General features: G+C 41.2%; 1 protein-coding gene across 1 annotated transcript in view; it reads right to left on the bottom strand.

Moving 5' to 3' along the window:
- The window catches only part of lgr6 (leucine-rich repeat containing G protein-coupled receptor 6), a 73632-nt gene that overhangs the window by 33314 nt on the left and 17638 nt on the right, over window positions 1-22680 (bottom strand). The window contains exon 2 of the mRNA XM_084680457.1: window positions 761-832. Within this exon, the coding sequence (XP_084536583.1) occupies window positions 761-832 (72 nt within the window). The remainder of the gene's footprint in view (window positions 1-760; window positions 833-22680) is intronic.

Below are 22680 nucleotides of genomic sequence, written 5' to 3'. Positions count from 1 at the left end.
GGAAAGTAGAAACATTAGTGTTAACAATTCAGAGTCATGACTTGGACTAACGCTATACTCTTTATTTTAATCAGGGTATTTCCTATGAAATAATCTTAGATATGCCATTAACGTTTCATAATATTAAAATAAGTAGCCTATGCGCACGCTAAAAATTTAGTTAAAGGAAGTAACTTTTCAGAAGAAAAAACTAATAGTCCACGACAGTAGAATGAAATGCCACAATGACAATGAGTTACGTGGACCAGGATAGTTGTTTGGCTATCGATTTTTACGTTTAACATGCAATTTATACTTTTGCATAAGTAGCCTACTATTTGCTACATTCTTTGATAGACAAATAAATGTCCTGGTGCACAACTTTGACAGATTATTGCATTTTGTACCTCTGTCGATCAATTTCTTATTTCTTGTTAGTTAGCCTACTGCATCCACTCAGCGACGAAGTGTAGTACCAACCCTTTCCGTTTTGAGTTAATGAAATGTGTTTTTGACTTAATGTAATGTTGTTTCCCATTTGGGGGAGCTTGTCTTTGTATTGGGGGGAGGTGAGCACCTCATCCTATTTGGGGGAAGTTGATTCGTATTTGGGGGGTGTTTTCATTTGGGGGATGCACTCATATTAGTGGGTGTGATTTGCACTTTAGGGCCACCGTAGCCCTGCCACATGGTCAGAATGGAACAGCCCACCAGGGCCAGGAAGTGCTGAAGGATCAGCCCATCAGAGGAAAATAGGGGGTTAGCATGGTAGGTTACTCACAGGACTTTGAGGTTGTGAAGACCCTGGAGGGCGTGGCCAGAGATATACCTCAGCTGGTTTCCCGAGATGCGCCTATGTGTGTGAGAGAGAGAGAGAGAGAGAGAGAGAAAGAGAGAGAACAGTAGGAAGGAAAGGGGAGAAAGAGAGAGAAAGATGCAGAGAAGTTATGACACAAGTTATGACTGCAGTGTCTGCTTTGTCTTACGGGACATGTTTAGCTCTGAGTTGCTGGATCACAATTCCACGATGATGTAATCTTCTCGTTCCTTTTACAGGGGTTAGAGTCAAGGCAATGTGCGAGAAATATTCTATCCCTTCTCAACATGGTTGATGTTGGCCCACAGCAAGCCCTCAAACTCTACCCAAACCCAGCCTACAGAGAGCAGGAATGACTGAGTGGACTGTGGATTAAATGAGACTGAGATTAGGTCAATGTGTGTGCAGGAGAGGAAAATAGGCCTTTGTCTGTTTAAATGTGTGTGTGTCTGTCTATGCATGTGTGTGTACGTGTCTATTACTGGTTGCAGAGTGACTTTGAGGGGCCTCGCCTTTGGTCTCTGAGGTGCGTGTTTGCACCACACACACCACACACTCACATTCAAGCAATCCAATCAGAGTGTTTATTAAACACACCAGCTAATGGTGATTTGTGTGTGTGTATAAGATATCCAAATAAATAACACTGTCCAAATTAGTAACTCTCAAGGTCACAAGCTGGAAGCACAGTTTTAAACAAATACCTGGGGTCTCATTTATAAAACTGTGCTTAGGATTCTTACTAAAAGTGTACCTACGCCCAAAAGCCTAAAATGGCACACCCGTATGCAATGTTCCCTTTATAACTCACAGATTACCCACAAGTGTGCGTACGTGAATCAGCATTGTACCCCGCCCTGAACACGCCCATTTTTTACCATAAATAGTCAAAGCAAAGCACCTCATGAATGCTAATCTGGGATCTCATCATGACCCTGGCATACGATTGTTCTTTACGGTGAATCATAGCGCATGACAACTTCTCAGACACTGTTAGCCAATTGGTGGAGCCCGAAAACTCCCAAAATTTGGTGGCTGGTAGATCAAAAAAACTGTGCGAGTGGCGTCAACTGTGCCAGTGATACTGCGAGTCGAGATACAATTTGAAAACAAAAGCGTTTTGTTATGAACAGTAAACTATTAAAGTCTGGACTGATAACGAGGACGTAGAGTGTGGCGATTCCACGGGAGCTTAACGACTGTATTTCCAGTTGTTGACATATGAGGATATTTGCACAGTATTAAGTAAATATATTTAGTTACACTGTTCTGCAGTTATCTTAAGGTAGAATATGTGATGTTATCCTGTATTCCATGCAGTCGGGGAATCTCTCCCTCCTGAACTCCCGTAGTGGAATCTGATGGTGAGGAAGCACTGAATTTTTATTTAAAATTTGAGTTGGTTTGTACAAGGTGTTTATGGAACAAGAATCACTCAATACAAGCGCAAATAACACTGCGTGATGTAATCTTCATGATAATCATGAAAATGAATGAAAAAAACGAGTGTGAGGAAAACAAAATATATAAATATTACGAGTAATGTTCTTCCCACATTTAATTTCTGCAGTCTGACTACAGTACGGTCATCTGCGACGCCAATTCCAACTGTTTTCAAAATGTGCGTAGGCCTACTGGAGGGTCAGAGTTTGCGTGGAGGACCGCACATTCTCCTGTCAAGTTAGTTTTTTATAAATCACAACCTTTGCGTAGAAAGTGGCGTACGCACATTTTCAGCCAAGGTTTTGTGCGTACACAAGCTTTATAAATGAGACCCCTGGTCTTCACTATTTCAGACGACTCATTTCTAGCACACACACTACATAAAAGCATACACAAGCACACACTGCTCTGGCCCCCCAAAAATTAAATTGTGTCCCATAGCTCCACGCTATGCAGGTGAAATGTGCCTGGCAGTGTCAAGCCAATGTCAAGCACTGCGTTGAGCTGAATGACATCAGTCTGGATGTGGCACACAAGCTGCTCACTCGTCTCCGCCAAAGGCTGCATCTCACAAAGCCAACAACCAAGAGGTCCTGGCAGACAGCGGCCATGGCGGACCATGGATGGAGGTCTGACATCTGATACTCTTGTCAACACATTGTATAACTTTTATTGCTGTGTGGTGCACTGCTACTCCCCCCCCCCCCCCACACACGCCTACCAAACTCACACTAAGATTCTGTTCTTGTTCTCTTTTGTGCTTACACACACACGCGCGCACACAGACAGATCAGGGAGTACAGAAGAACACACTCAAAAGCAGGCGAACATACGTACACACACACACATAGACACCCAGTGGTCTACAGTTCAATCCTCCGGCAAGCCATGGTGTGGCTGTTAAGTCATGCTTTGTGAAACCTCTACCCAAACTAGACCACGCCACGTGACGTCTCAATTCATCGGACTGCATGGCGGCTTTTAGACGCATTCAACTTTACATTAGCACAGAAGTTTGAGTGATCTACAAATCCGTTTGCCATTGGATCCAAGGGATTCAGCTTCTGCTTTGGTTCAAAGTTTTTTCTCTGTCTGTATTTTTGGGCTCGTAAATCCCTTGTGTCTCGTTGTCTCCCTAGGGATGCAAGGAAGTCTGTTACATCAATGAAGGTCTAATTCCATTCTACGGGCTGCTCACCAGGGAGTATTACATAAAGATCTCAATAGAGTCTTCTGGGGTCCTGCCTACTGTACGATATCTGCTTTAGAGTTCAAGCAAAGAAACACAATCATACAACCACATATGCATCTACACACACACATACACACACAACCATACACATTTCCCGACACATACAAAAACATTCTCATGTGGGGACACATAGGCTACATACAACTTGAGAAAAGAAGCACACCATATGATTACACACACACACAGCAGAAAAGGTGTCCACACACATGCACAAAAACACCATCCAACCATCCGTATCAATCTGGTTTGTCACAGACCTTAAAGTGAACACAGAAATACAACCCTTGTTTCTGTGCCAGTCCGCCAACGCAGCTTTTCCTCATTAGCTGGCTCATTTAGAGCCAAAATCGCATTAAAGTCTAATTAAATTATTCCTTTATTTGAATTTGTTTGCTGGTTCCTAACATTGATGGATGAGAATATATAGTCAATTCAGTGCAACAATTCGCATGTGCAAACATCTGCTGTTGAGTGCGCCAAGCGACCATCTCGTCTCCTTCCAGACACTTGGAGTTTCTGAATAGGAAAGACTCATTACAGCACACCATGAGATATCATACACTCTGGATCCCATCCCCTTTACCCTTCTCTGGCCTGTATATGGTGACATCCTCCCTCATCTTTACTCCATCATCAACACCTCCCTAACTGCTGGTATTGTCCCCTTATTGATTTAAAGATGACTAAAGGCCCACCCTGCTGAAGAAGCTGACCTTGGTCCCGCCTGACATCAACAACTTTTGTCCGGTGTCCCTCCTAGCATTCCATTCCCAAAGTCTGGAACATTCTGCTCTCAAGCAGATTTCCCCCTTCCTAACCAGGAACAACTTGTCTTACCAATCTGGCATAGCAACTTGGCTTACCAACCTCAACAATATGGCTTCAAAGCTGGACACTCAACAGAGACAGCTCTACTGGCAGTTATGGAGGCCCTCAACAGAGCTAGAGCCTCTGATCTCTTGTCCGTGCTGATCCTCCTCATCTGCAGCCTTCGACACTTCACCAGCTTCTCATCTCCACATTGGCTGAAATGGGCATGAATGGGCGCACCTGGTTCAGGTCCTTCCTAGTTAGTAGGACTTTCCAAGTCCACTGAGGAGGATCTGCTTCACCACGTCGCCCTCTCACTCTGGAAGTCCCGCAGGGATCTGTGCTGGGATCCTTTCTCTTCCCCATCTATCAGATGACTTGGTTTTGTTGTCAATTACATAGCTTCTCTTTAACCATTGCTACAATGATGACACTCAGATGTTTCTTTCTTTCCACTCTCTGTCCCACAAGCCAACAAAAGAATCTTGGCATGTCTGGCTGACATCTCCTCACACATGTCTTCCTACTACCTGAAACTGAATCTCAAGACAGAGCTACTCTTCGTCCCTGCCAGATCCTCTGAGGCAAGAGAGCTCTCCGTCACTACTGACATCTCTGTGGCAGTCTCTTGTTTGGCAAGAAACCTAGGCGTCATCGTCAATGACAACCTGGATTAAAGAAACAGACCAGCAGGGAAACAGACCTGCAACAAAAAGAGGATCTGCCTATTTCTGACAGACTACCCCCAGCTGCTCTTGTGAGCCACAGTAACCTCTTGTCTCCTCTCCAACCTACCAACGTGTGTCATACGCACTCTGCAGATCATCCAGAAAGCAGCTGCCTTCCCATTTTTCAAAGCTCCCCAAGTCACACACAACTACCAACTATTTGTGCCTGATTCGCTCATTGGGAATCAGGCACAAATCCCTGACACTTGCCTACGCTGCTACCAACAGGACAGGACCCGCTTACTCACATCTGTATGTACGCACCGATTGAGGCATTCCACTCCGCAACATGGGGTTGTCTTGTGACCCTTGCACAAAGAGAGAGGGGTCCTCGTACTCCCAAAATGCGGTACTTCTCCTTCCATGCTCCACAGTAGTGGAATGACCTCCTCGCTCAACTACACAGTCCGTCCCTTCGGTCCTTCCACCATGGTCTCAAGATGCTCCTCTTCAAGCTTTACCTCAAATAAATACTATTTTGCTCAGTGTAAGGCCCCCCATAGTAGCACTTAGTAGTTTGTTGCTTCTTGTGATACCTACAAATTTGTCCCCTTCACATTGTTTAGAAGATCCTGTTATTCCACTGTCTGGCATTAGACTGTACCTATTAGAGTGTTTGATGTTGCACTTACATGTTGTGGATTTTGTAGCATTGTAAAAATTCAGTTTGTAACTGAGGTGTTATTGCTGCACTGAAGTATTATTTTTCTTCCCCTTGCCTTAATTAGCTAGATACTGTAATTGAGATGTTATTGTTGCGAGAATTGGTGCAACCAATAAGAAGCATGTTAAGAAAACTGTGTTAGGTTAATGGTTGGTGGTTGAATGCAGCATATCCAACAAAGATTTAGTTTAATAACCTTTTCACTTTGCATGGACATTTAGTAACCAGTGTCATTTTCAATTAGTCAAACTTGTAATAAATACAAAATTACAACAAACATGAATATTGGTTCGGAATGATTGTGAGTTACAGTAGATTTTGCAGAAGTTTGCATCTCTCCATGCACGTTTACTGGAGGATCTTGATTGCTCCAATATACCAGACACACAGATGCCTGGCAGCAACATACAGCAGCAACAAATGGCCTATCTACCTTTCTATATCTATGGAATGTACCACTGTTTTTCACCAGTTTCTGTTTGGCAAATGGGTTTGTCAGCTACTGTGTTTGACTGTTCTGAACTATACTATTTTTGACTACTAGGATACTTGGGCTTACTGTATCTTCTGTGCTATGTAATGCTCTACTCACCTCTGCCCTACTTGGGTTATATGCTTATAGGCAAATGAGGTCCACTTGTTGTGAAAAACTTCAATTCCATCTAATCTAACTATTTACTGAAGTAAATAAATACCTGAAATAAGAATCTAAACAGGCTTTTAGCTTTATCTGGTGCACAGTTGGACAGCAGTAGAGTACGTATAGGGGTATGTTGCTTCACCTGGATGATGAAATACATGAAGGAGAGATAGGGCCTTATCTGGCAGATATGAGAGGGAAGGATATGTGTTAGGGAGAAACTGTTTGTGGGTGGGGGTGTTTGTGGCAGTTTTCTTTGTGTGGGGGTGTACATTCTGTTTGTATGTGTGTTTGTATGTATTTCTCAATACTTTGGTTTGGAGGAATACTTTGGTATCGAGGAATGTATGTCAAAGTAATTTTAGATATTCTGAGCTCGAAGAAGGAGTAATATAGACCTTTACTCTGCTGTAACCCCTCAAACATATATACATTGTGTGTGTGTGTTACTGTACACATGTTTGTTTTGTGTGGGTGCATGCGTGCATCAGTGTCAGTGTCCCACATAAAAACATACATACAGTATACCATGAGGCTATTTACCATACCTGTGTTTCACAGCAACCAGCAGTAACTCTTCCTCTGTGTCCACCCCCATGTCACAGTCAACACTATCCCCAGACAATCTTATCTGTCCATGAAACCGGGGTAGTTTGAACCTTTCTCGCTCTTTCTCTCTCAGTCTCTCACTCTCTCTCTTGGAAGTCTTCCACTCTACCCTCTCTCTTTCTCAGCCTCCACTCAGTCCCATTTGGAGGCATCTGAGGCTTCAGTCTGAGGCATCTGATGGAACAGGATAGGAGAGTTTGGAACAGCAGTTTCAAAAAAATGCCTGATGTGCGTAGGAGAGGGTGTTGCATCTAAATGATAAGGAGACCAATCTTTATCAGGATGCCAAACAGCTGAAGCCAAAGCTTGTATGACAGATTCATTCTTTCTCAATTTACTGTTTTCAGAATGATGAATCTCATCAAGGTTGGCAGATGATCATAATTTGTTTTAAATTTAAATATAGGATTTTATTTATTTATCTTAAAAAATACGACATTGAAAAGCATGTTTCGCATGTGTGCCCACTGTACTAGATACCATATATTGTTTGGATAATCCGTTAAAATGACTACAAACAATGAGGTATTTGCAAATTTGTGGATTTATCAGTTGGCATTTGCATAGTAATGAAAGGTTGGACAGCAGACATGGTAGAGTATGCAATTATTGGACTTAAACCAGACCTTCTTTCTTTCTTCTGCTATCCACAAAAAAATCCCATTATCTTACTGAAATGGTTGGAATTTTTGTATAGACATTGGGCTGACATGCCAACAAATCTGGAGGGACAGTGTGTCTGCAATCAGGGGCACCGTATAGGGGGGGACATTTAGGACGATTCTAAGGGCCCCTGATTGACAGGGCGAGGTCTGTTATATTTGCGTATTTAAATATCCATGGATCCAGAATTTTTCAATGAGGCAAAAAGAGTAGATTTCTATTCCATAATAAACGTTTTTGTTTTGTTTTTAAGTGGGAAAACCATGTTAAACTAATTATTTATCACAGTAGAATATTGTTACCTACTGAAGAAATTACTGTAAGGAAAATGTTACATAATAATAAATTCCTTTAGCAAAGCTTTTATATAAAGTGACATGCAGAGGGTAATTTGAACCTGATGTTTCAATTTGCTTTGAATTTACAGTTTTTTTGGATCAGAACACTGACTTCTTTTTACTAACTTGTACTTACATGTATGGTTGATGATATATTTATGATGAGTCTGAATGAGAGTAATATTGCTTGCATCATGTTTCTGACAGTGTTAGTGACTACTGCGTACTGTACTAATTATATTATCGTTTAATTACAGCCTGTTTAATTACAAATGGTTTCATCAAACCATGGCAAAACACTATGTTTAAATTTGTATTTTGTTGTTGTTTTATTTGACTAAAATCATGTGTTGTGTTTATTTGGGACTAATACAGCAGCTTCAGGCATGGCCAGCCAGAAGGGAGTGACAGATCGTCAATAAATGCATGATAAAGGTACAGAGAGTTCGCACTTTAGATTAGGTCACACAAAAGACTTAACAGTTAGTAAACACTTTATAGCTATATTTTATTAGGCAGAAGTTGCTATATTATTTAGTGTTGTTAAATGAAATATGAACAAACCCATTACGCTTTAGTCCATATCATATATAGGATATAGTATGGCTGTGAAATTCAACAAGCCTACAAGCAACCAGCTTTCAAAAGCTAAATGTTTGGCTACAGTTTGGCAGGCTACTTAACACTGTGGAAGACTGCCCTTGAATTACTTTCTAGAATGATTAAGTGCAAGTGATGAGGAAAACAAATGTTACCTTTAAAAAATATTTGAAAAGTTGATGGGGGGGGGGGGGATTGAGGTACAAGTGAATCCACTTGTATGTGTGGACCTCAGCCAAAGACTAGTAGGATGTGGTGCTAGTTGGCGAGGGGCCGAAAGAGGCTGTGTGGGTGGTAAAGTAAGAGTGGGGATTATAGGGTATCAGCCACAGACCGGTTATCTGCGTCCTCTGAGTCTCGGAAAATAGAGTAGGGAGACACAAAGGCGGGAGAGCAATACTTTGTGCCCTCTCATCAATATGCAGACACCTAGCCTGCCTACACCCCCCCTCCTCTTTTATCACTCTCTTCTACCTCCACTGTGTACTTCCCCTTCTCCTCCCTCTCTCCTCCCTCCTCTCCCTTGCCTATATTTGTTTTTATCTCCACTTGTGTATGTGTTTTTGCATGCGTGTATGTGTGGGTGCGTTATGTATGAGTATGTGTTGATACGATACACCTATCGAAGCATCAAGACATAAAAAAGGTCTCTTGGCATCAATGGAGACGGGGAGGGATAGAAAAGAGAGGTGGGATAGAGTGAGAGAATTTAGACAGATGAGAGAGGGATTGAGCGAGACCTGGAGGGATGGATGATGCACACTTACATGTCATTATAAACATTAATGACATGCTACACCAAAGGTATGTTTACCCTGGTGAGACTGATACCTGGTACACAGTATGGAGGGGGGTAATCATAAGAGGAGAGAAGGGAACATTGAATCTGTGCCAGCGACAACATGTCTTGCCTTGCCTAACTCTGCCCATGGAGCATGTTAGAAGCCCCCCCCCCCCCTGGAGGGTGTGTGTGTGCGCGTGCGTGTGCGCAAGAGCACATAACAGGGCTTTGATTTTATAAGACGGGACAATTATTTGGCAAGGTGTTTACCATAATCCCATACACAAACACACAAAAATACACGCAAATGAACAGTGAATACATAAAAAGATCTGAGGTAAGATTTTATTCATCTTACAACATCATCATCCTCTCTCTCCACTCTCTCTTTCTGTCTCCAAGAGCAAACAGAAGCACGGGTCGTAAATATGTTTTTTAAAGCAGGGGCATCCTCTCTGGATGAGTCGCAAAGAAACCCGACCATATACTGTGTGGCCAGACATCAGAGAGCTTTGAGTGAGGTGGGGTGGGAGGGTAACAAGAGAGGAGAGCAAATGACAGGAGTAGATGAGAGAATATAAGATTAAATGCCAGAAAAAGAGAGATGCCTGAAGAAGAGAGACCTATCCTTAACCGATGGGTATGTGTAGATATGCCATGCTCTGCGTGGATGTGGATACAACTGTTATTTTACATTGCAGCTCAATTTTTCAACCTTCTCTTTACAGCCCGATTCGCCTTCAATGAAGATGACACTTTTCTGTATACATTCTGTGTGATGTACCTAACACTCATATATGATGGCCCTCTCTCGCCCTGCCATAAGGGTCATGTAACCACTGTTACGGTGCGTTCACACTGCAGACTTTTTTGCCGCTCTGCACCGCTGGCCTTCCCACAGTGCTCCACGCTCGGGGTGTGTTTAAAAAGTTAATACAGAGTTGTAGTTCTCTAAGGTCACTGTTGTAGTTTGTGTAAAACGGTGTCATGGACAAGTGCGCAGACTTGGGTTCATGTATTTACAATAGCGATCATTATTGATATATAGGTGCTCCTGTCTTGATCAAAATACAGCTTTTGCACATCATGATGCAAGGAATCAGATAGCTGACTAGATGTTGCATGATCGTGTCAACTAGGCTATAGGGTACTGTACAGCACTTCAAACATTTTTCCAGTAACATTCGCTAGGTTATGGCCACTACACATTTACTGTATGGCTAGCGAGTGACTGCCAACCAACATTTCAACGTTGAATGTCAATCGTGTGCCGGGTAATAGACTAGCTAGACTAGTAGTATGCGGCTAGCACAGAAGAAAGTTAGAGCTAAGTTACGTACTGTCACTGTAGCTAGCTGAAGTGACGAGACTGAATTTAACACACCAGGGACATAGACAACCTCGGCAACCCTGCGCCAGTTATACATTTTTTGTCTCTTTAATCGTACAGAGGCGTATAAAACAAGACTGAGTGCGTAGACACACATACGATGAGTTGCTCTTCCATCTTGAAATTGTCAAACCTAGAAATGTTTACCATGACAAACAGTTGCTACGTTACAAGAAACAAGAAACCAGCCCGATTGGCCATCGCTGGCGGTTTCACGCTCCTCATTTACATAAAGTTAAGAAAATCCAACTTTCGCTGCCCCGCTCGCCTTCCCACAATACCCTACGCGAGCGGCGACGCCCCGCTCGCCTTCCCACAATGCCCTACGCGGGCGTCAACGCCTGGTTTCATTGAAAATGAATGGGAAGCCGACGCCCCGCTCTGCCCGCCCCGCTGAAGTGTGAACGCACCGTTATTAAAGCGTACAGTACTTGTCTGCAGTCTTCTCACAGCCCTTATACCTCGCAGCCAGTAGCTACATGTATTAGCAGTGAAAGCAGCAGATGGATCAACCCCCCCCCCCCTCAACCCCCCACCCCCGACCCCACCCTGATACACACACACACAGCCAGTGCCCGACTGGCTACAGGCATTAGCAGAGAAAGCTCCAGGTGCAGGTCAGTTCACCACCACACACACACACACACACACAGAGCTCCCTCAGGGCATATCTGGGTATTTAGACAGTGACAGGCATTGAGTTGGTTCCTCTCATCCTGGATTTAGTAAAAACAAACAGTTCTCTCTCTCTCATACACACATACACACACAGAGATACACCACTTCAACATCTCACACCGTAATGGTATAAATCCTGGTTATTCCATTAGATCTCTCTCTGAGAATTATTTATGTCTTCTCTGAAGGTTTGGGTTGGTTATTGGGGCATTTTATGAAGTAGCTTGTAAAAAGGGTTATACCAATAAAAACATATTTCTAGATCAGCATGTGCACATCCTCTTAACTGTATCTGTATTCTTTATGTATTTTCTCTGTAGCCATTTTTGTTGACCGAATGGTATTTGTAAGCTTATTTGACTTATAACTTTATTGGGTAACACTTAAGAATAATGGTCCGTTGTTAATAAGTAGCTATGCAGGAAGTAATAGGTAGTTCTACATTAACACTGAATTTAATACTTTTAACTAATATGGAACCAAGATTAACTAAGCAGTAAGTAATAGCGAATTTAGTACAAAGGTAGTTCCTTGGAGAATTTCCACATGCTATGGAAAAATGTGTTTCCGGGTTGAGAACTTGGATGACAGCAAATTTCCTTCTCCTAAATTCGGATAAAACCGAGCTTCAAATTTTCGGCACTAAAAGATACAGAAATAATTTATCCAATCTGACCTTAGACTTAGACGGCGTCAAAGTATCTCAAAGCCAGCTGGTAAAAAAATTAGGAGTCACATTGGACCCAGACCTTTCGTTTGAGTACCATATTAAGCAAATCACCAGAACTGCATTTTTCCATCTACCTAATATTGCCAAAATACGAAAATTCCTCTCAAAGGATGATGCTGAAAAACTAATACATGCTTTTGTTACGTCCCGATTGGACTACTGCAATGTGTTGTTCTCTGACCTCCCAATTACCTACCTAAAAAATTTACAGCGGTTGCAAAATGCTGCTGCTGGACTATTGACTAAAACAAGAAAGTTTGATCATATAACATCTACTTTTATCTCTTTACACTGGCTCCCTATCCAAGCCAGAGCTGATTTCAAAGTTTTACTACTAACTTACAAATCTCTGCACCACTGTACCTCTCCGGTCTCCTTGCACCCTATTGCCCCGCAAGGACTCTAAGATCTCAAGATGCCGGCTATCTGGTAATACCCCAAATTAAGAAAAAAACTGCTGGAGGTAGGGCGTTCTCATATAGAGCTCCTCTTCTCTGGAACAAATTACCTGTTTCAATTAAGGAGGCTGATACTGTTTCGACATTTAAAACTAGATTAAAAACGTTCTTGTTTAGTCAATTCTATGGTTGTTAAAGGTAAGTATGTGTGTACACTATGTAAACCTGGGGTGTGCGTTTGCCTATGTGTGTATTACATGTAACTTTTAAATTGTAATTTTAGCTTATGTTCACACTGCCCATCTAGATGTTACAAATAAAGTAAAACTGTTATTGTATATTGTTACTGTTATAGTTCCGTTGCTGTATATTGTTATTGTTATAGTTTTTTTTACTAGTTAAAGACAACGGGGGACTGGTTGTTTTCATCCTTATTCGTATAAATACAACCTATTTTAGAGTTATTTCCCCCGGAACAGATTTCATGTTCCAACCGAGGGGGGCAGTCGCTGTCCTGGTGTGTGGGGCTTGACCAGTGGGGATCTCATTCTATTATGACTGTAACTGTTAGCTGCTCCTGGTATTCTCTAATCCCCCCCCACCCCCCCCCACACACACACACACATCCCCTGTGGTGTGGGGGGTTTGAGCTGTCAGGAACTGCCTGGTGGTCGGTCTACCAACGCTGGACCAGGTCGTCTACCGGAACCCAGTCTCCATGACGGCCAACAGCGAGTTTCCCGGTCCCATCCAACGTCTATAAAGCCGAACAATGGATTTTGGTGTTTCAAAACCCATTGACACTGTATGACTGTTTAGCTTGTGTTCTGCTCCTCTCTCTTACCAACCGTCTCTGGAGGAGGGGATCCCTCTCTGGTTTCTTCCATTTTGTTCTCCCGTTGGGAGTTTATCTGGGAGTTTTTCCTTGTCTTCCTTGAGGGTTTAGGTTGGTTGAGGGGCAGTTCTATGGGCGTATGTGAAGCCCTCTGTGACATGCTTGCGTGTAAAAAGGGCTATACAAATACATTTGATTTGACTAGGTAGGTATTTGATTATTACTAACAGAATATATCCTCATTGAGAACTACTTGTGAACTATGACCAATTAAGAAAGAATAACCAATGAATTACTAATCACAAAAGTAATGTCTAAAAAGTGAACAATTGTGTGTTTTTATTCTTAACATGGTCCTAACATTACAAAAGCTTGTGCCTAAAATGAATTATTTGTGGAAACCAGTTTATGAATATTAACGTTATAACTCGCCCCTTTATCATTATGGGACACGTCCCCCCCCAATATTTGATCATACTGTATGATTATGGGACACATCCTCCCCAATATTTGATCATACTGTACACTGCAAAAAATGAGTAGCTCCTTGAAGAACCTCTGGGTTACTCCAAGAATCTAGGGGCTCCTCCAAGAACTCCAACGTTCCTCAATGCTCTTAGAGGTGCCTGCAAGAACTTTTGGGATTCCTCAGTATGAAAATTGGTTCCTCAAAGAACCCATTTGAGTTAAAGTTCCTAGAGGATCTTTCGGCTATTGTATTTACATATCCAACATATTGTTTATTTATGGAATTTATGTCACTGAATTAAATATTTGCTCTGCAAATGCTTTCTCCCATGTCTTTAAAATATTATGCAGGCCAGAAAACCTCTATTGAATGGTTTTTGTATTATCATTTATTATTTTTGTGGACTGTGTGCTTCTTTATGTTTTAATGTTATGTCATAAGTGGGACAAGTGAGATTGCGTACATCAAAAAAAAAAAATACAGTAAATAATAAAATATATGTATTTTGCTTTCATGGCCATTTTATAATAGTGTTTGGCCTAGCTACAATTTAGCTGCTTTCTCCCCTTGAGGAATGAAGGCATGACTAGTGTGGCACCACATTTAGCCAGTTCTTCAACAATCAAAAAAAACCCTGTCTGCCACTTGATCTCCTGAATTGATGTTAGTGTACAAGTCAGACTGTGCACTGATCTCCTTGTCTGATATTCTTCCTACCCACATTTTGGAAACAAATTATATTGAGCCATAGGGCTTGATACCTAGAGCCTTGAGTGTTTTATGATGTTTGTAGTTTGACCTGAGGTCTAGGCCCTATGCCTGAAATGGAATGGCCTGTAAATGAAAAACTCCAGCCAGATCACACCACTGTGAGTGGTTTGTTTATTTACATCAACTGGACTATACTCTCACGCTAGCAAGCTTGCACGATATGCTACCCAACTTTATGCTACCCAACAGCAACCCAACAAAAACGTTTTATAAATGATCTGTGAGGAAATGTCTTCCTTAAAGGGGCAATTGACTGGGTTTTTGGGGTATTTCACAATGTTCCTTAAGGTCTCCGAATAGGGTATGTAACATTGGTTGGGTTGAAAATGGCCCGGGTGCTGTTCTATGCCCTCTGACTGATCCTCTGAAATGTTCCCGGGAAAAAAACACTAGCTTTTTTAAGCAATAAGGTACGAGAGGCAGTACTTCATCGCCAATAAAGTACGTGTTCAAGGGTGTTGTTAGGCAAACCCTGGAACACGTACTTTAATGGTGATAAAGTACTGCCTCGAGTACCTTATTGCTTTTATAATACGGTTGCCAGCGAAATTATAAGTAGTAAATAAATAGTAAGCTGCCTTTCAGCACAAAATAGTTATAGACAACAAACATTGTGTATCGCATTTCAGTAGCCGAGAGAAAATAGTCCCTGTAAACAGTGGCTGTTGCTATGCAACGGACAAACAGCACTGTGAACTTCACATTTGTTAGCCTAGCTAGATCTCGCACCATCTCATTCATTCAATGCTCATTTTATAAAAGCTGCCTTTAAAATAACAATGACAATGGGACACTTTCAATAAAATAATATTTCATTTAAACAGTAGGCCTAAACATTCTAAATCAATCATTAATGTTTCGTAGGCACTGGGTATATGGTAGCTAGCTAGCCTACTAACCTACATATGCTGTAAACAAGTTGCTATTGACTTGGGACTCGATAGACGAACATTAGGCTGTTGTTAAGGTTAGCTTATGTTGATTTGGATATCTCCATTAATTGTGCATCCATGGAAAACGTTGTTTTAAGAAGCCAAGACCAGGCCATGTAATTGCGTGGCTACGAAGCTCAAATTAAAAGTGGATGTCTAGTTAGCAACTAATGGCTAGACCTGAGCTTCCGTCCAACGTTTCAGTAGTTAGACCAGATAGTTAGCACTGATAGCACGGGACAGTGCATTATTATTGCTAAAAAATTAACCGAATGTTGCTAGTCTAGCTTGCTAACCAATAAATTGCTGCACACCAGTACTTGTAAACAGTCTTTTTCTTCGGCAACATTTTAGTTATTTTGAGTGTGCACTAATATGGAACGCTCCAGTTTTAAGGTAAATGTAATAAGGCGGCGTACATTACTTTATGCTCAATAAAGCACACCCCGTGACTCACTCTCAACCAATCAGAATGCTTGATTTCAACCAACCGTATTATAACTCCTTTTATGGTATGCTCATTAATATTTAGATAAGCTGCGCGCTGATTGGTTGGTTATCAACGAGTGAAGCTGGGAGCAAAAACGCAACACGGCCAACAGCAGCAGCACTCGCTGAAACACCGAAGTTGGAGACTTGAAATAAAAACGCGCAAATAAATCTATTGTGTCTACACAACACTGTTTTCAACAGATTGACTATATATCATTTGAAATGATAACATTACTTGTTTCCACTTCTGTTGTTGAAGCAAACAGGATTGACTTAGGTGGGTAGAACGTTAGGCTACAGCTTAGCAACCATATCGTGATTCTACTCGGCTTCAGTTAGCTAGCTAGGCTAGCTCTAGATATCTTGCTTTAAAATAACATGACAAAGATCTGGACAAACATGCATCGTGAATTGTAGATTTTCATTCCACAGGTTATTTATTTGAATGAAACACAGTCAGGAACATGAATCAACGTTAGCCCCATTGCCAATAAACTAGGCAAAGTTATCACACATTCTACCTATGCTCTTGCGCTAACTAGCAAGCTAAACTTGTTTAGTTACATGCCTACAGTCTAGGTGTTACTAGTAAAGGTGCCAGTATGGTACTCCGACTCCGTTACGGATGGGCGGGCCGTCGGATAGGACGGATTAATTAGCATTTCTGTTGCCTTTATGGTTCTCTGAAGGCTGGGGGTGCTGAAAACAATTCACCGCCAGAACACAACAGTAGGTGGAGAAGCGTTTTTTTGTCGAAAACACGTTGCTTTGTTGCGTCTTTGTAAGTTAGAAATCGTCGTTGTTTATCTCCCACCTCTCATCACATGTGTGACACTCTTAGCTGTCACTCGTCAGACGATGAGTGCAGCAGGTGCAGTCACATAATATTATATTAAAGACAAACTCAAGGCCCGCCGCGTCATTTTATGTGGCCCGCGGAAGATTAATGGGCTATTGAAATAAGTCTACGCTGCTTTACAGCGTGCATTGACCATAAACGACATCTCTCACCATGCATTTCAATTGTGTTACGGCAAAGTGACGACATCCCGCCTCTAGAAAGCAGTGTATGCACATCAGTGTTAAACGCAAAGTTTAACTGGGTGAAGGCGAGCATGGTTTGAATGACAGCACTCCAATGCAGCCGGTTCTGCGAACGTACCCCATGTGCATTTTCAGCCAAGGTCCTCGGGCATTCAACCCAAGTTGGTATCGCTCTCGAACTTGGTTAGAGTACTCAGCCAAGCTAGCATGTTTCTGCTTCCCTTATCGACAATTTAGAGCCAGCAATGATGAAGACATCACCTTCATTAGACAAGGTTTTACCTAGGCTATTGGAAAACGGTAATGTTTATTTTACATAAACCTCAAAAAGCTATTCTGCGTTCAGATGAAGTGCAAAACAAGTTTTGCTCTTGCGCTATGCGCGCTTGCATTTTGTCACCAAACACTGAGAAAAATGTGCAAATGTATCCTCCAAGAAAAACAGCAGATTGTCCAAGAATTAAAAGGCGGACTTAAATTGCAGCATAATAAAATGCCCTATGTTCACAAAAGCTACAACAAAAACACCATGTTTTTACATCGTTACTGACGTTACATCGTAGTTACAACTGGCCCTTTGACGGCAACCATGCTGATGTGGCCCTCGGTGAAAATGGGTTTGACACCCCTGCGATATAGACAAGGCTCTGGTTTTGTGAATTCATTTCTCCATCAAGTGTATAATCCAATGTGAAAAATGATAAACAAAAAGACTGAATTGGAAACAAAAAGATCCATACAAACTGTATGTAGGCTACAGTCAAAACTACAATGTACTACTCTAGGTCACTAAACTGTGGCAGTCAGTGCACAGACAACAAACTCACGTTTCTGAATTCGCTAGAGTAGAGCATAGCTCACAATAAAAAAATTCTCCAAGAAGTTATCATCACAGACGTCTTTCAAAAAGACGACCTTAGAGAAATCGGCTTTCTGTCGAAGTCGGAAATGATGTCGTTTGGAAATGATGTCGTAGCGGACCAATCACGGCCAAGGGGTATCCGTCGCGTACAGCACGGCACGACGGATCGACAGGAATTTAAACGGTGCACGGGAAAGGTCTCCGTCGGCCCCGCAGACGACGGAGAGGGCGTTTCAGGGCGTTCCAACTATGCGTAGGCCCTTCCCATGTGTCCGTAATCGTATACGGAGTAGCATATAACGGCCTTTAGCCTTCCCTGTACAGCCTGGAACACAGCATTTACGACCGTGGTCCATTTTCAATATCCTTGTTATAATTCAAAACGTTCTTCTTTGTAATTCCCTATAAGTAGCCTACACAGAGCAGGGCGCAGCTAAACTAGTATCGGAGATAGACGCTACCTCGGGCTGGTCTGGATGTTAATTCTGGGGCGTGACAAAGATACAGACCAGAGCCAATAAGAGGGCGATCACCGGTCCTACGTAGGACCGGTAGCTTTGTTGAAAAGTTAGCGTTTTACAGCCAATTTTTTTCTTTTTGAGATTTGAATAGGAAAGAGGTGTCAATGGACTTTGATATTCACGGTATGTTCAGTTTACCCACCGAACTGTCGTTATTCAACTATGACAAGGTAAAATCGGTTTTTGCAGTCAATTGCCCCTTTAAATCCGGTCATGAGTGGTTGGTTGCCAGCAAGCCCCCACCCCTCGACTCTCGGCTTGAGGCAACAGCCCCGGTGGATGTAGTTGGTATTGCATTTCCGATTTTCTACCCGACTCGTCCGGTCGTTTTTAGTCTATTAACTCCAGTCAACATATCGAAAACTATCTCCCCCAATAATTTTTGTTAGATTCTCGAACCAGCCTCATACTACTAGCTTTTTCATAGAAGAATTTTTCCTGATTTTTGCAAAGATTGAAACCAATCCGAAATGGGTAAACTAGCAACCCATTTATTTGCTTACGTCAAGAAAAGTTGCCTGGAAACGTGCTCGCGGATACGAACAATGAACGAGCACAAAAGGGAGCATCAGAAAATCGCTGATTTACCTGAGCTGAATGAGAACAAAGAGAAAGGATTTGATAATCTACAGCTGCCTGCCTTTATTGTAGTTTTACAAATGGTTGCACATACATGACGGTTGTTTGTAGATCTAATTTGTTATTTTAAAGCAGATTTAACCATTTTGTAATGAACGCTATTATGCACATGGCATGAGAACGTAATTATAGCCTAATCTAATTAGTTATAATATCGTGGCATGTTACGGCTTCATTAGATATTGTTGAAATGTTATTCTGAGGCAAAGACAAAGATGAATAAATCATGTCTGATAACGTCAATATTGTTATGGTTGTTATATTTGTTAGAACTTTAAGTCAGTTAACACCACAACGATGGCATTAACAATAAGAGTAATTGTAAACAACACTCATCATCATTGTAATAGTAAAGGTATAGGCTTAATTTGCTTTGCAAAGCTAGAACAACAACGGAGCCAGATATTCAGGTTTAAAGTTTATTTATCCGACACAATACATAAGCAGTTAAACTATAAACACAAAGCAAAAAGAACAACGTATAGGCCCTGCACGTATAATACTACAGTACTAATAGTATTGATTTTCGTAAAGTTCACATGTAGGCTATCTGCTTCTTGATCGGACTTCTACCACATTCTGACAGTTTTCTGCAATGCCTTAGCTCCAGCTCACAAGCTTGCGACTGGTTGTCGCAAAGTATGACGTATACAGCTAGTTGTAAGCATGCATGAGTTTCGGAGCTAGGAACAAGCTTCTGCGCAAGACCGGACGAGTCGGTCTGGAAAGATGGCGCGGTCCGTTAGGAGCTCTCGCTTGCCTCACTGTGCCACTGAGCACTTTTCATAGAAATGAATGGGGACGCCATCTTGGAAGACAGAAGTAGCTGTCTCTAGTTATATTAACTCTATGGTTGCCAACCTGTCCATTGGTACCGTTAGATGCAGCGAGACCGCCCTGTAAACGTAGAGTACCCTTACAAAAAAGAAGTATATTAAAGTATACTATAAGTATACTAAAATATGGATAGTACACTTTTAGTTCACTTTTGATATACTTTTAAGAAGTATGCTTAGAAAATAGTTCACTTTTAATATACTTTTAAGAAGTATACTAAGAACATAGTTTACTTTAAATATACTTTTAAGTATGCTTTGAAAATAATTCACTTTTGAATACTGCAAAGTAGCCTGTGTAGTGCACTTTCAGTTCATCAAGTATACTTCCTCAAGTACTTCAAAGTATACTTTGGAATACTCTAAAGTAGTCTGTGTAGTACACTTTCAGTTCATCAAGTATACTTCCTCAAGTACTTTAAAGTATACTTTGGAATTCTCTAAAGTAGCCTGTGTAGTGCACTTTCAGTTCATCAAGTATACTTCGTAAAGAACCTCAAAGTATACTTTGCAATACTTTCAAGTGCACTTTCATTTAATGTAAGTACGTCAACAAGTAAACTTCTAAATGTAATTTTACTATTATTTACTAATGTATTAAAATGTTTATGGGCCCCTCAAACACCTCAGATCTTGAGTCACTTGGCGAGAACGGGGCCCTCATAATAGTTTACTGCAGATTCGTAGCTCTTCACTACGTACTCAATAACGTACTTTTAAGAAGTATGCTTAGAAACAGAAAATGGTATAATTTTTTTTCTGGATTAGGATGTTTTCTATTATCATACAGCAAAAACAGTCAAAATAATTTTAAAGTACATTAAAGGTTACATTTTTTTGATCCATCTCATTCTAATTATTCATGTCTATGAAAATCTAATGCATTGCACATTGAATCTTTTTTTGTTACTGAAGCTGTAACCTTAATTACTGCTAAAACATTCTGAAACCCTATACTCTTATACTAATAATTATCAATTGGAGTATTAATGGAAAAAAACGAAAAAGCTACTTGAGAATTTGAAGGTTATACTGTCAAACTGACTGAAGAACGAAATAACTACGTGAAATAATTAAGATAGTGTGGCTCATTGGCTAGTCACATTTTAAGATAAGTAAATAATAGTAAAATTACATTTAGAAGTTAACTTGTTGACGTACATACATTAAATGAAAGTGCACTTGAAAGTATTGCAAAGTATACTTTGAGGTTCTTTAGGAAGTGTACTTCCTGAACTCAAAGTGCACTACACAGGTTACTTTTGAGTATTCCAAAGTATACTTTGAAGTACTTTAGGAAGTATACTTGATGAACTGAAAGTGCACTACACATGCTACTTTAGAGTATTCCAAAGTATACTTTGAAGTACTTGAGGAAGTATACTTTATGAACTGAAAGTGCACTACACAGGCTACTTTGCAGTATTCAAAAGTAAACCTTGAAATACACTACAAGTGTACTTTAAAGTGTACTATATGACCTAAAAAGTGGGCCAATTCAGTTTACTTAGTACAAAAAAAGTATATAAATAAGTACACTGCTAGTATACTTTAAGTAACATGATAATAGTATACTTTTTATACTAAGTATACTTACAAAATAAACTTGAAGTATACTTCTTTTTTGTAAGGGTTGTTCACCTCCCCCCAATAGGCTACAAAAACACTCTCCCCCAAATGGAAAACGACATTACATTAACTCTGAACGGAAAGGGTAGGTACTACACTTCAGCGCTGATTGGATGCAGTAGGCTAACTAACAATATAAGAAATTGATCGACAGAAGTACAAAATGCCATAGCCTGACAGAGTCACGTGCACCAGGCCATTTATTTGGGAATCGAAACATGTAGCATAGGCTACTAATGCAACTGCATAAATTGCGTGTTAAACGTAAACATCGATAGCCAAACAACTAGTCCACGTAACTCTCTCATTATCATGAACTTAATCGTTTTGGTAGGAAGGAAAGAGGAAACATTTGTGTTAACAATTCAGAGTCATGACACTACTCTTATAATCAGGGTCATTCCTATGAAACAATCTTAGATATGCTGTTAACGTTTCACAATATTAAAATAAGTACAATGCGCACGCTAAAAACGCAGTTGAAGGAAGCAGGTCTTGTCAGAAGAAAGAACTAATAGTCAACTACTAGAACAAAATGCCACAATGACCAGGATATAGTTGTTTGGCTATGGATTTTTACATTTAACACGCAACACTTTTGCATAAGTATCGTACTATTTGCTACATTCTTCGATGGCTAAACAAATGTCCCGGAGCACTGTCAGGCTATTGCATAGGTACTTCTGTCGATCAATTTCTTATCTTGTTAGTTAGCCTACTGCATCCAATCAGCACTGAAGTGTAGTACGTACCCTTTCCGTTCAGAGTTAATGTAATGTCGTTTTCCATTCGGGGGAGCGTGTTTTTGTATGGGGGGGGGTGAACAAGTCATCCGATTGGGGGGGAGTTGACTCGTTTTCGGGGGGAGTGTTTTCATTAGGGGGATGTACTCATATTAGGGGGGGTCTTTTGCACTTCAGGGCCACCGTACTTATCCTTTACATGCCTGTGTACATTTGACATTACAACCCCAAACACAACAATAGGTGAGTTCGACTTCATGCAGCGCCGACGGCGCCGACAGCCGGCTGCGGTCGGCTGCCTTGAAGCTGAGAATGCCATTGGCTGCTTCAAGTCAGCCGGGCTGCAGGCGACGCCGGCGCTGCATGAAGTCGAACGCACCTATTATG

This window comes from Hypomesus nipponensis, chromosome 18, assembly GCF_054491055.1.
Source record: "Hypomesus nipponensis isolate SF chromosome 18, ASM5449105v1, whole genome shotgun sequence".
NCBI classification, from domain to species: Eukaryota; Metazoa; Chordata; class Actinopteri; order Osmeriformes; family Osmeridae; genus Hypomesus; species Hypomesus nipponensis.
Note: the sequence above shows the minus strand (reverse complement) of the source record. Positions and strands in the feature narration are given on the sequence as shown.